Here is a 15,947-nt window from a genome sequence, read left to right on the forward strand (position 1 = left end):
AACTCAAATGTAAAGGGACATAACTACATACTACAAGACTTCTAACTTTTTAAGAATTCTACTAGTCATGACTACTTAGCATCATCATCATCATTTTATGTCCACTTTCTCATGCTTGCTTGGATTGATTGTCTTCTATAGCACAGTGTCTCATTATTTGTTGCAGATCTTTGTGAACTTTAGCCTCTTAAGATCAGCTTTTATCACTTTTGTGCATTCCTTGGTCTTCCTCACTTGCATTATCCTTTCCTGTGGAACAGGGTATGCTTACTTCAATTCTTTCCAACTTTTGTATTTAGTTCCCATGGTTCAATCATGCAATATGATACTTTACTCACAAGCATTAAAGAATTCATTTGTTGTTCCTTTGAAGTTTTCCAGTGCTTTGATAACAATCACCTCCCTTCTTAATTAGGTCCCCTAGATGCCAGAAGCTATCACCCTCTAGGAAAACTTCCAAGTATTTGGAAAAAATATTATTTTATATTTGCTGCTACTTCTAATTTAACCCTGTGCATTTGTTATATTTGAAAGATTTTTGTTTGATCCCACTTCTCTTCTGCATCCATAGTTTACATAGAGTACACTGTATTGCATTCTTAGAATTTTTGTCTTTACTAAGTTTACTTTGCTAGGCTTACTTGGTTCTTGAATTTGCTGCTAAGTTTAGAATTTCTTCTCTAATTACTTGATAGATTTAGCTATGAGAACTAAGTCATTGGTATTATCAGCACTCAGAAGTTTCCAATGTCAGCCAGTTTCAAATTCCTCGATAAGGGCCTGATGAACCAAAATAAACAGGAGAGGAAGGGAGCTGAGAATTGAGCTCTGATGGCCTTTACAAAACTAGTTGTTAATGGAATTTCTGTACATGACTTACAGAGCTTGTACAGCTCTCATAAGTCATTCATCTACAGTTTTTTTCTCTTAAGCAATTAACAGACTTCAGAGTATAGTGCCCTGCCTAAAGCCTTCTCCATTTGATGAACGCTAGTTGTCTCACTTGTGAGAAGGCATTGATAATATTCCATCCTGGTACAAATATGAACTGTTTCATCCAGACTAATTCACTTCCTAATCAGTTGTGCTATCACTCTTTCATTTACATTCACAACCTGGTATCATGCCTCTGCAGTTGTTTCTTGCTTGAGCAATTCTGTTTCCCTTGTAGTAGTTAATAATGATATTGCTACACCTATCTTTGAGAATGATCCCTACCTGTACTGTGCAAGTGATTAGAGCATCCTCTATTTCACCAGATATTTTCAGTATCTCAGTAAATATCTTCAATGATTCATCTACTTTCCCTGCCTTCATATCCTTAATTGCACCTTTGATCATAAAGTTGTTAAAGTCAGTTGTTAGTCTATCTGTTTGGTCTACTTGTTATAGACCCACTCTCCCAACTCTCTTTATGCAGCAAATTCTATTAGCCAAATTTCCATGGCTATTTCTTGCTCAGTCAGTGAAGGCAGGTTTGCTTCTATCATTCCATACAAGCTTTTTTCCCAACATTTTAATTTGCACTGGTACACTGCTTTATAATCTGGAATACTTTTGGTGAATCTCTTACTTTCAGCTTCTCCTCTCCTTGTTACATGCATGTGATGTCGATCTTTTCTTCTAAGTGTGATATTGATCTTTACTTCATACCTTCTTTGGATCTTCCCAGGCCTACCTTTTATTTTTTTATGGGTTTATCTGTGTTATGCCAGTTTACCACCATGTCACTTTCCCTCAAGGTTGAACCTTACTTCACCCATAGATGTGGTCTGTAATTTGCAGCAAGTTATTTCCTTAACTTGCAACTCCATAATGCACATCTTCAGTACCTTGTTACTGAAAGCATTAAATGCTCAAAAGCTACTTGCTTGAACTTGGAGTGTGTCTTCATCATGCAGCTATTTCATCAATGAATATTTGCTATGAATAACTATGATGTTATTTTGTTTTTTTGTATTGGTTTTTCTGTCTCTCATTATCTTGCCACTAACATACTTTGAAAGATCTGTAGTTATCTCTGTACTTTCAAGTAATAATTTGAATCTACTTAACTTTCATTGTAGATCTTAAAACAGTTTTAAAAATGAAAAATAAAATCATCTAAAAACATTCAGTTATAATTCTAATTCTAAAAATTACAAAATTGATTGAAACAAACATATAAATTGTAAATTTATGTTTGCTATAAACTCAATATAAATGGTAAATTACATCATAAGGAGTAACTTAGAAGGAACTTGAAATGTGATAAGAGAGGGAATTCAAGTCATGTTGTCAGGCCTATTCTCTTTTGTTTCAAGTTGGTGCTTATAATGTTATTGATGAAATATAAAATTGCTATTTTTTTTATATATATATATTTTAACGAGATCATAAATACACTTTAGGTTTTTAATTGTTTCTGTTAGATTTTACTTGACGATGAATTTACATCATTAAAAATAAAATGAAAATTCATTTAAATTCAGCAAAATATCAAAGTGGCTTTTGAGCTTCTTGTGAAATTTTCATATATTTCTAATAGGTTTTTAGATTTTGTTTTATAATCAAATGTTATTACTCATAAATTCATGGTGCTTCCTCATGATAAACTAATTAAATTAGAAATTGGAGGTGATATTTGTAAGCTTACGCTCAGTGATTTGTGACAGAAATAGAAGGGAAGAAATCTCTGTAAAGGTTGTATAATGTATTCAAAACCAATTGAAATTAAATTGCTTTGCTTTTATTTTTGTTGTTGCCCATTGCTGGGAAGGTTGTTGGGGTAGAGTCTTCAGGCACCTCATCTATAGGGTCCTGTCAGAAGCAACTGTCATAAGACTTTCTGGCTGGATTCCTAGTTGTGACCAACTGAGACTAGGGATATTATCCAACTATCTCATTCTTGGTCTGCTCCTAGGCCTCCTGCCAGTTGGCTCAGCTTGAAGAATCTGTCTTTACTAAGTGTACTAAGTCTTGCAATTCTTTCCTGAAACATTCTGATTACATGTCCATAACACCTGAACTGTGGCCTCTCAGTGTAGAGAAGTAGCAGCTTGACCTAAAGAGTCTTCCTGATCTCCAAGTTTTGCATCCTGTCAAATAATGTTACTCCAGAGATCTTTTGGAAGAACCCCATTTTGGCCATTTGTAGTCATGATTATACCCTTTCAGTCATTACTCAACATTCATGACCATAGGTGAGGATTGGTGTGAAAGCCAAATTGAAGAGAGCAAGTTAGGCTTTTTTCACTAACCCCTCCTCTTTTAAGGATTTAGGGTAAATCCAGCTGAAATGGAGCTGTAATATTATATTGTATAAATATTAATATACACACTATATTTACGAATATATACAAGTGCTTGTTTTTCTTCTTGACTTTTGGACTCTCAGCTGATTAATAACAGTAACTAGAACAACAGCTGCAATAAAAACCCATTCAGTGTTGACCACTATCTACACTGACCACATCTCTCTGTCCTTTTTCTACCACTGTTGCTTCAGCTACTACTACTACTACAATTACTGCTACTGCTGTTACTATTATTACTACTACTACTACTACTACAATTACTGCTACTGCTGTTACTATTATTCCTACTACTTCTCTGTTCAGGCTACTGCTGCTACTACTGCTACTTCTGCCATCATTGCTACTACTATGGTCTCAGTTGCTGTTATTTTTTTCTTCTTTTTCTATTGTTCTTCCTGATACCAGTCCCCACTTATATAACATAGAAGGTCCCCTCTCTGTATATCCTGCTTCAACACCACCATCTGGCCCTTGCATGCATTCAGACCAGGCCTCCAGTGTTGGGTTGTCTATGACAAACCCCTGTACTATGATGTGCCAAAATATATATTTGCCCTTGCCAATTACCCCCTCTTCTAAATCTAAGGACTTTTTTTTACAGTACAGCTCCCACACTTCACCACTTACATGCAAACCATGTATCCCATTTCTCTCTGAAACACAAATTCTGCCTCTGTCTACAATCTATCCCTGCTGTCCAGGATACTCTGTCTGTTTGAAGTTTGCTCCAAAAGGTGGCATCACCTGAATCTCTGCAATAACAACTTCCAGTTACTCTGGCTCAGAGTATCTTTCCCCTCTTTCTCTCAAATACATCTGCTTCCTCTCTCACTCTCTGAACTCTTGAAACTACTTGCTTTTAAACCAAAGGGTAGGGTGTATCCATTAGTGATTGAATGCCAGTCAGTCAAGTGGCTCTTCTTTGGATACTGTCCAGTATGTCAGTGCGTGTAGCAACAACACTGTCCTAGTTGTGGGAACAGTACTCCATCATGGGCCTCACTTGAGCCCTGTAGAGTGTCAGTAGCTGTTGCAGACTGAAATATTTTCTGGCTCTGAAAAGAATGATCAGTTTTAGGGTTGAGATTCTAACTATGCTAAACATGTGCTTTTGTCAGGAAAGTAATAGTAAGGTCCAGCCATTACAGCAACTGTGATGGCTCTACTTTAGTGCTGTTTATGTTTAGGAATATGGCATAGTGGTGTTTTGCTCCTATGAGTGGAGCTTGAATTTTAATTTTTTTTAATGCAGAGACCTCACTGAAGCATGCTCTGACAGTTTTCCTGTTTTTGAAATGAATGCAGCTTTGGTGTGTGGCATTAAAGTTGCACTTGGATGATGCATAGTTTGGGGAAAGTTTGCAAGGAATGACAAGTCATGTCTTCTGCATAAGTGTGGGTGTTGTTGGAGGTGGCAGCTATTAGATCATTGATGTATAGGAGGAGACAACAGAAAACCCAGAGTAACACTAAAGTTGAATGAAAGTGAAGCAAAAGAAATTTAGTTAACAGATACCATAACAATGCATGGCAGATACGCAAAAATTTGCATGTCTGGCATATAAGAAAACTTTGCCAATGTCTAAAGCAATGACACTACTTTTATCAAACTTCTCTAAACCAGAAGCACACTAGTGTGTGATATAAGACATAAGACAAAAGGTGGACCTGGCTCCATGGAAGCAGTACTGGTGGTTATTGAGGAGAGAGAGAAATTCAAGGTGTTGCATATGCCATTGTTAATGGCTTCTACTGTAAAGATTTCAGAAGTGAAAGCAATAAGAAGATAGTTGGTTGGGTCAGAGTGATTACCTTTCTTTGGAATTGAACACAACAAAGCACACTTCCAAAAGTTAGAATATATCCCCACATCATCATCGTCGTCGTTGTATAGCATTTGCTTTACATGCTGTTAAAGGTTGGATGGTTTGACTAGGGGCTGGCAAGCCAGAAGGTTGCACCAGGCTGCAATCCAATCTGGCAAAGTTTCTACAGCTGGATGCCCTTCCTAACACCAACCACTCCGAGAGTATAGTGGGTGCTTTTTACATGCCACTGGCATGAGGGCCAGTCGGGCAGTATTGGCATCGACCATGCTTGAATGGTGCTTTTGACGCGTCACCGACATGGGAGCCAGTCAGGAGGCACTGGCAATGACCACGCTCGAATGGTGCTTTTTATGTGTCACCAGCACGGGACCAGTCAGCCAGAACTGGCATTGACCATGCTCAAATGGTGCTTTTTACGTGCCACTGGCATGGGAGCAAGTTAGGCGGCACTGACAATGATCATGCTCGAATGTTGCTTTTTATGTGCCACCGGCACGGGACCAGTAAGGCGGCACTGACATCTCTCTTGCACACCACATCTGATGCTTCTTATGTCCAACTTTTTTCTCAGGGTACTTACACTCTGTTGTGTATGCACACTGACATTACACATCCAGCGAAGCATACTAGCTTCATTCCTTGCAAGCTTACACATGTCCTCAGCAGTCACAACCCCAAAAAATTTATGAGTAAAGGAACAAGTTCTGGGGTATGCTGTTTGAGTCTAGTGGAAGGGACACTATCAAAGATGGTTGCTTTGAAGCAACTGAAGGTATTTCTGCATTTAGCACATGTGTATACAGGTTGGGATGTGGGTGTCTCCTTTCTGTACTTTCTGTTGTTTTTGCAACAACTTCTGTTCCTTGCAGCAGGCTGGTCTCATCCTTCCACCACTCAGTTGCCTCAAACCCACTCATATCTCCACTTCTCATCTCTCTTGTGTCTCATACTAACCCTTATACCCAGTCCTTCCTCTCTAGAATATAGTCCACCTGAAATCTTCACCCTCTTTTGACTTTCCTGCAGGTGTTGACCTGCCACATTAATGGCATCATGCTCACCTGTCTCAGAAGGCCTGTAAGTGTCATAGGCACTGTTCCTTTCGCCAGCCTCAGCAAATAAAAATATAAAATATACATATAGTCACACAAATGCACATCCTTTTAGTCAGAGTACTTAAACATCGTTAATTCAAACCTTAGAACATTTTAATGTGCTCGTTTTTTCTTTAAAAAGATTTTTCAGAGTAAGATATTAGTTTGTTATGTATATGATGAAACTAATGTAAATAGTTTATTATTTTACATGTCTTTAATTGAATAGCTTTTAAAAATATTTGTTTAAAGATCATATCACTGCTTATATTTTCATTTTCCCCATCCTTCGTCTGTCTTTGTACACATTAAGTTTTATATTTATATAATTTTTTTTTAAATTCTTTTTTATTTTCTGGGATGTGCTGTTAAGCTTCAGCAGTAATTTGTAACTAAATTCATATTGCACAATTTTATTTCAATTGTTTCAACTCTTTGGCAGGTTTTCTGAGTTATAATTTGCAATCTTTAATATTATTTTTATATCTTCCTTGTGGCAATTTTCTGAAATTCTTAAGAACATTGTTAGCTTTGTTATTGTATGCTTTACTAAGTTATTAATATTAAATATAACTCGCTTTCATTGTCATAAACTTGTGCGTGCTCACACGCATACAGTTACACTGACACACATACACACACACACACACACGCACGTATGCATGTGCACACATGCATGTGCACGCACGTGCACACACACACACTGAATTATCATTGTACTTTTAGTAACTTTGGCAATTAAAAATCAACATAATCCATCATGGCAATACAATATACTGTTTCCCTTATTCCAGCAATTATTCTTATAGCATTTCTCTTGATTTTATTGATGTTTTTTATTTAATTAAAAACATCCTGTCTTAGAAATTTATAATGAACATTAATACAGTAGATTTACTCAATTCAGATGCTAGTGTATATCCTTTGCAACATACATGCACATGGTTTAAGTATTGAAGCATTTGTAAAGCATATTTAATATTTTGATTTGTTTATGCACACAATATTTGCTTGTAGTCCTAGTATTGAATTGTTGAGGTTGAGTTTGCTACATTCTTGTGAAGCTTCCAGTGTTATTGTTGTGTTTTGTTTTTTTGTTGATATTTGGAATTTTCTTTTTCATTAATCGTGAAGTGGTGCCTTCAGGTAAGACCTGGATATTTGCAACACCAGTCTGCTTGGCTGAGAAACCTACACAGCTTTTAAGGGCTCAGAGTTTTATTGAATGACTTGATTGGAGCCTTTTTGCTAAAGATTAAAAAAAATTCCTTCAGAGATATTGCTCCTTCTCTCACTTTCCTTTTATTCAGATTGGAAAGTTAATTCTGGGACATATCTTGTTTTATGCTGAATTTGTTTGTTAGACACCTTAGTAACAAAAGAAAAAAAAAAAAGGAGAAAACCTAAAATGTTTTTGCTTGTGGATTCCAAATAGTCCAAAATTTCCACTACATATCCCATGGGATATTTATGTCAGTCTGTAGCTATCTACAATTCTGATTTACTTATCCTCTTATAAAACAAAATTTAAAAATCAAACCAAATAATTCGGTTTGTACTTAACATAAAGCATGTTGGTTTGCAGAAGCCTCTAATGCTGTAATTTGAAGTGAATTGCATTGCTAAATAATCCTGACATCTTCAAACTTTCTTCTCTTCATTAAATAACTCCTGGCAAATAGGCTGACAATCTTTAAGTACAAATAGTGTTTGATAGTAAATCACCAGTCATATGTCACTTAGGTTTTTTTTTCCTCTTCTGTCTGTCTGTCTTTCCTTTTGTTTATGGTTCTATCCACAGTGTGTCACTGAGACTCAGTATTATATACCACTGCAAGTAACCAAGTGTTGTTAGAGAAGTTCATATCTAGTTTTATTGTAGTCACTTTTAGTCCCCTAGAATTATCCAGTAGCCTTTTTGTTGACTTCAGAAATATTTGTGGCAGAATACTACAGATTATGGTGTAGAGGAACTCCATACTGCATTTATTAACTATATATTTTCTTCATTTATGAAGCACAACTCCTTATTGACATCAAATTTGAATATTATTTACTATATACAAAACCTCTTCTCATAAATATATTCACCGGAGGAAATATATCCTATATAGTGCTCTGCCACAATTTGTTGGTAAAGAAGAAATTGATAATAGTACTGTATTTTTGTTTTTGTATATCTGATCACTATCTAGCATGGCAATAGTGTGTTCACCTAAAAAAAAAATGTTCTTTCTGTTAGTCATTAGTCTATTATCTATGCTATTATCTAAATGATTACATTTTTGTATTGTTCATTTCTTTGAAAATTCTGTTCTTTTTCATAAACATTTTCAGACAGTTATTTACTATCCATTAACACACATACACACTCCTCATGCTACACTATATGCATTTTACTATTGTATTTGATGAATACATCTGACATTCATATATTTATGTCTATATAATGCTCATTAACTAGATCTTGCCTTTCTATACATCTGCCACTCTATTATGTACATGAGATAAATATTGGAACTTGAGCCAACAAGGTAATCTTTATGTGGTTTCTCAGCTAGCTAGAAACAACGACCAAATCTTCCTCAAATTACATCTTAGTTTCTTGAAGAGAGAGGGGGCACAGTCCATATGCAGTGTCTGTGTAAAAGCTGAGATGGTCATGCAAGACCACTTTTTATTGTAGATCTACTGATTCGGGCCTGACTTGAGGCTAAACAACCTCTTGTGACTAGTTACATTAAATACAACTTGATACTCCATAAAGATCTTGTCACTATCTACTATGGTCTTATCGCAGTCAAATACCAATGACTTGTTTTATACTATTGTCCTTTACATCCTCATAATAAACTTGTTTTGTCAGACATGTTGATGTAGGCATCTATTATTATTGTTAGTTTTTTGATTATCAGGCTTTCCATTACTGGAATATTAGAAATTTTAAGGTGTGCACAGTTGATTATACTGATCCTCAAGACAAGACTGGTATTTTATTAACATTAAGAGCATAAAAGATAGTGTCAGCCTTTGTGAGATCTGGACCTTGCACTTTTTCCTGTACAACATTCTTTTGGGGAAAGGTAATGAAGTTTGGACTTGTTATGTAGCCCTTCTCAACTCTGCTTGAGCACTGCTATGGAGTTACAAATATAATCATTTGAGGGAGCAATCCAATATGCAGTGTCATAGTGAAGAGACACTGCTTCAGTTTTGCTGTGCAACCCATATCTCGGATGTAATCAAAACCTTTGATGGTGGCTGTAACCTGAGAAAGATAGTCTTAGTGGGTGTTTAGAGAATGGGATTGTTATGGATGGGATACTGTATAGTATTGAGATTTTAGCTTTTAACTTATGAGCTTTAATTTCTGCTGGATTGAGCAGAATAAAGTATGCATATGTATCATTTGTTCAATGTGTTCTGGTCGATCAACTAAATACTTCGTTCTTTTTAAAAGCGAAACCTTGTGTCTAATTAAAAACAAATATTTAGACATTCTAATGTATGTAACTCTGTAGACATTAAAATCAACATTTGTTTAAAACTGGTTGGTGTTTTGCTTGAATTTTTGTGCTTCTCAATGAGGATAAGGAAATATTCAAAATTACTTCAGAAGTTACTTAATATTTTTCCATAGTCAAACCACAAGTCCAATAATAGACTGTGATGCACCAGTTTAATTGTACACATTACTCAAATCGAAAGTAGTAAGTTTCACAGATTATTCAAATGAAGGTGTACAATATTTCACTGAAAGACTAGTTATACTTGTTTAATATTATGTCACAAAGGATTTGACCATTTAATTCTAGTTAAACATTTGCTAGTTAAATATGTTTAGTGTATTATATGTAATCGTCAATAAAATTATTTAAGTGGTTCCCAATTGTATTAACAGAAATTTTCACTAGATTATTGAAAACAAATGGATCCATTAGTTGTTGCTATTTAGTCCCAGTTGACTGAGATGGACTTAAAATCAACACATTACAACCATGACCCCATCTTTTTTAAGGCTATATAGAACTGCATATCTAAACAAGTTCTTTCCTTCCCCAAGATGATATGGTATGAGTTTCTCAATGATATAGTATGAGGGCAATTTTCCTGCTATTTCCAACTAGTCAGTAACATCATAGAAGTTTCCCCCATTGGCTCAAGCAATCCATTTTTTCATTGTTTACAATATCTTCCCTACTCTCAGTTGTACTTCATCTAAAATTTCTTAAGTTCTTTTTTTAAACAAAAAAACTTGTATAGGGTCGTCAGCAGTCAGTCTGTTAATGACCCATATGAACAGGGCAAATATATCTAATCTAATTAGTTATATATAAGCGTAAGGGATTTTAAGCAATTTTGCCATAACCTGTAACTCCATCTAATCTCTTTTCTTTTTGCATGTCCCTAAAGAATTTAAAATTCTGATTGTTAGTAGATTATTTTTGAAGATGTGAGTGGCTGTTAGACTATTTCTCTTGCTATCTTCCATCTGCATAACCTCACACCCATTACCTCTCCTCCATCTTTTTTTTTCTACCCTTTTATTAAACATATGCCAAATTTAATATTGGTCTTTGAATGCCACTCCCTTTATTGCTGCTGTTGATGCTGCTGCTGCTACTATTACTGCTGCATTGCTTCTAACTGACTTCTATTTTTTTTCTGCATGGTAACAATTAATTACTTATTAGAATATTAAGTTTGCATAAGCTTGTCTTGAATTCATCATCATGAGTAAGCCCATCAGATTTAAGTACTGTTTGGTCCCTAATACAAATTGTTATTGTTGTTATTGTTGTTATTATAAGAAGGAATTGTTTAAACAGAACTCAACAGGATAAAAGGAAAGCCCCTAATTTACATATTTGGAATATTCTAAAATGAAAATAGATTAAAATTGTAATTTTAATTTTAAAAAATTACATCAAAAGATATATTGCTATGACTCAAATGTGATCTACCAAAATTCCTCCATTTTCTGTTATTTCCTTAGGAAAAGGTAGGATAATGTTAAACATATTTTGGTGTATATTATTGTTATTATTATTATTTGACAGCTCTATTACTTTTAATATTGAAATTAATAATAACCAGAGCTTTATTATTCAACTCTGAATTTGGTGTGAAATAATAATTTTTTGGGGACCATGTAATTCATAGAGACACTGATCATAATAGCAGGCAAACAGAGATGCCATCTAGGAGGCAGGTCCCATTTAGAAAATATTTCAAATTCATAGGCTTTGATGAAATCTCCAGAAATCTCTAACTATGAAATATTATTTTAAGCGTAGTGTTGCAATCTCTATCTAAACAAGTACTGTGTTAATACAATTGCTAAAGTGAACATGGAGTGATATTGGAAATACATTACAAATTTAGAATTAATTTGTTATATATATTTTGAACATAAAATGTGAGAATAACATCTCTGTGAAACGTATTTCAAACAAAATCCATATTTTTTATTGATTCTGATGGGCTGTTATATAATTGTCCTTAATAGTAATTCAGCAATTCAGTCTCAGTCCCTTTGTGTTTATACATATATGTTGATTCTGAACATTTTGTAAAAAGTTGAGTTTGTTTTGCCATCTCACCTCTCATCTCAATTTAATATTGGCACACATACGCATAGAAATACATACACAAACATTAATTCTGTTTTGAATTATTGTATTGTTGGCAAATATCTTCATTTCTCTAATAATCAGTTTTGAACACCATTAGTAAAATATTCTTAGTATCTAAAAGACTTTTATTTTGTTTATCTGAGACACTTCCTGATTAGATTGATGATATGGTTAAAAAAAACCCACAAATTCAAAATATTTTTTCACATCAGTAGTTCTGTCATACTTTCATTTAGTTCTCTTAATCTATGAAGAAGTTCAATATTAGTACATTCCCAACTATCAATTTATTGCTATTATAACTGTAAATATTTTATCTTGCTACACAAATACTACAGTTTTGATTTGAAATGTTAGATTAATCTGAATAATTCTCATATTTAAAATTGGTTGTATTCAGTAATTTTTGTTCAGCAGAAAATATTTTTGTATTTGTTTGGGTGTTGTAGTGTGATAGTAAATTCTTAATGACCTCAATTTCTAATTTGAAGTTTTCCAACATTTCATCTACATCCTCTTGGGAATGACATAAGCATCACAACAATCCCACTTACCTTGAGAGAATCTCTTCATATAGTGATTTGACTGCCTGGAAATACCAGCCAAATCTATCTTAGAAATGGAAGGAAACATTAGATAATGGAGTCTTATATAGAATATATCTGAAAATGAAAGATAGGATTGTTAAAGCTTGCAAACCTTTGTTCACAAGTCTGATCAAGGATGGCATGCAGGTTAGATAACAACCCCAAGTATTATGCTTGTTTATTAAACGGGAAAATAATAACATTTTCGCCTCTAAAGCTTCTAAAAAATTGAAGTTCATTTTAAAATTTTAGAATTTAAAAAGCTGAAATCTATAAAAATTAAATGGTTAGCTTATTTATTTTGCCACCATAAAGCATTTGAAAATGTTATAATAGAGAAGTTGTTAAAAAAAAAAAAAATTTAATTGACAAGTTGATTATTCATTTATCTTTAAATTATTTATATGATTTAAAATTTAGATTACATTTTGTAAACTATTATTTTCAGTTTTTTTTATACCTTTATTTTCAAAATGTAAGAAAAGTTGTGTAGAGTTATTCCATGGGGATTCTATCATTGTTCATTATATAATTAGAACTATCAGCTTATAACTATTATAACTCTTTATTTAAAAGTTTATATTGGTTCTTGTTAAAATGGATTAACCTGGCTTTCATATCTGTTCAGTTATTAGCTTATTACTTAATTCTAAATAAGCTTTTTATATATTTGTAAAACTTTTTGTTTACTTGTTAATATTTGTCTCATTTTTCTTTTTTAAAGGACATGTACATGAATATTAACCGCATCTTAGGTGTTGCTCAGCGGCTGTGTGATACTGGTCATTATGGTGCCAATGAAATCCGCCAACAGGCCAGCAAACTGGAGAGGGATTGGAAGACTTTAGCAGCAGCTGTTGATGATCGTAGCACTGTCCTTAGTATGTCTGTGATTTTTCATAAACGTGCAGAACAGGTTAGCAAACTGAACTTTTCTATTTTGTTTAACCTTTTACTTTAACTTACTGGGGTTTAGGGGGAAAAATATTCCTTTGAGAACTAAGAGATAAAGAAACTTCATTAGAAACCTTACTGTTTTTCTGATGCCTATGATTTTATTTTGAAAATGTAATAATTCCATTGGTTATGATTAACACTAGAGTTTTCAGGTAGCTGTCTTAATCCAAGGTCACAGCATCACCTACCTGACCAATGTTTATAATCAGAGGTTTTTTTTTTTTTTTCCTTTTTACCCTTTCAGCCAAAGAGAAGCTGATAGGATAAACACACCTAAATAAAAGTGGCTTGTCAGGAAATTTTTTAAGAAATCTGTTTTTGGACAAATTGGAATATGTGTGTTCTGTGAACTACTGTTTGATAGATTTTATAGTGATGATGAATATAACTAAACCTGGTTATGTAAAATAGTTGAAACACAGTGTTGAGGTTTTGTGTTGATGATAAATATAACTGGTTACTTGATATTAAATAGTTATAGTGAATTTTGTCAATGTATTGGGAATTGATTTGTTGTTAGTGTGTGAATTATTGACTTACTTCAGCAGATTTCTGTAGTAACTCAACAAGATTTACCTTCATTTGTTGATGTTGCTTTGTATATGGGGATACCTTAAGTACTTATTTGAGCGGAAAATCCACCCTATTTCTGCCTTGAAGTTGCTCTTCTTTTAAACTCATTAGCCATTTCCCAACTCTATGTAATCACATCTGTCTCCTCTATCAAGGGCCAACACCAAAGTAACGTGTATTGAGTCTGTGGACAACCCTCTACAGAGTTATTCGGCCAAATCATCAAACTACACCCTGCAATCTAAAATTAAAAAAATATATATATAAAAAAATGACACACCTGATAATAAGCTTACAGTTGAAATTTCATTCTTCAGAAGTCTGTTCAGTTAGGGTTGATCTGATCTGGAAAGCAACGTCAAATCTTCAGAAAATTTTTTTACATTATTTATTCTGAAGTTCCCAGATATTATTTTGTCAAGCAACATATACCGAAAATAATATACTGCGCTTAACCAGATTAATTCTCATTCTATTTTGAGGACACTACACATGTATTGAGAGCCAATTTATTTATTTTTTTACAAGGGGAATGATTCTTTCTGAACTAAATTTTTTTATACCGTTGTTACTTCCCTTGCATAATACATTTACCTACTCCAGCGATTTGCATTCTGATTTTGGAACGTGACCGTAGTTAGAATACTTTTGCCTTCGATTGGAGATTAAAATTAAACTTAGATTATATATTTTGACCATGCCTGTTTACTCTTACTGCTATACAATGATTTACTTCAAACTGGGTTTTTTTTTTTTTGCTGTCTCATTATAATGAAACAAAAATGTTGCTATCCTCAAAATGTTGGAAAACGCTACTCTACTGTTTATAGAATTTTTTTTTAAAGATTTCATGTCTTACCTGACATTATTCTCACTAGCTAAATCCCCATGAGTGACTGAGTTATCTATATTGCTTATTCAAATGAGTTTTAGTGATTGATTATTTCTTCCTTTTATCCAAACTTTACTTTCAATATATATTCATGCAATTCAGTATCTTGCTCAAGTCCATGAGTGGAGGCTAGCCTGTGAGAGTCCTCAGATTCCATCATCCATTAAAGACCTAGAGGAAGCCTTACAACAACACCAGACATTAATTGAAACCATCAGCCAAGCCTATGCTGAGGTAAGTACTGAAATCCATCAGTTTTTTTTTCTTTTTTTTTTTTTAAGTAGAATAATGTTAGCTAATTTGTTCATCCTAATTTGCCTAACCTAAATACCCTCATCTAATATATTAAAATTATGTTATGATAAATAATGATCCAAAAGAGTATAAGGCTGAGAAACATCATTACTGTAGGCTAAATATATTGCTAAACTTGTGCTATAATCATGGGAAAATGCTGAGTAACATTTTATTTCCAGTTTTAGTTCTACAAAGTCAGTCTTTTCCTTACATATAATGAATGCAATCTCAGATTAACTTACCACCTAAAGTCAAGCTCAAAGTGGCAAATTGACAAAAGGTAGTAGCCCTTCTGTGACTTTATTTCTAACAAATGGTTTAGTCATACAGAGAATACAATTAGAAATATTTAAACAATGAAGAAAAGATTGCATCAGCTCATGGATTAATGTTATCCAGTACCAAAATCTCACAAAAACTATGCCATTGTTTACTGAACATGTATGCTATTTACATTTACAAATTACTAATATTGATGTCAGTACTGTTAGTTAACTGTTTACCTTTATATCCTGTAGGTATGTGCTGATGGGAAGGCATTATTGGATACACTTCAAACGCCAGTTACTTCAAGTAGTAACAATTCTATTACAGCCAAGGCTGATTATTCAGAAGCAGCAGGACATGTCCTAGATGTTATTCATGATGTAAGTATACATGCATATGTATATAGGTGATAAAATTTGTCAATTACTTGTTTTAACATGAATTATGGGCTATAAAACCTCAGATATATGCACTGATTTTTCATAGAAATGTTTAATCAGATTTGCTGTCTAAAATACA

The 15,947-nt window shown here is 33.7% G+C and overlaps 1 protein-coding gene across 21 annotated transcripts in view; it reads left to right on the top strand.

Moving 5' to 3' along the window:
- Nucleotides 1-15,947, top strand: part of LOC106875262 (kalirin) — a 549,719-nt gene that overhangs the window by 156,302 nt on the left and 377,470 nt on the right. For all 21 annotated transcript variants that reach the window (XM_052965684.2, XM_052965690.2, XM_052965687.2 and 18 more), the window contains 3 exons: nucleotides 13,167-13,358; nucleotides 14,967-15,098; nucleotides 15,680-15,808. In XM_052965684.2, coding sequence (XP_052821644.1) covers nucleotides 13,167-13,358; nucleotides 14,967-15,098; nucleotides 15,680-15,808 — 453 coding nt within the window. The remainder of the gene's footprint in view (nucleotides 1-13,166; nucleotides 13,359-14,966; nucleotides 15,099-15,679; nucleotides 15,809-15,947) is intronic.

Source organism: Octopus bimaculoides, chromosome 2, assembly GCF_046866305.1.
Source record: "Octopus bimaculoides isolate indiv1 chromosome 2, ASM4686630v1, whole genome shotgun sequence".
In the NCBI taxonomy this organism is placed as follows: domain Eukaryota; kingdom Metazoa; phylum Mollusca; class Cephalopoda; order Octopoda; family Octopodidae; genus Octopus; species Octopus bimaculoides.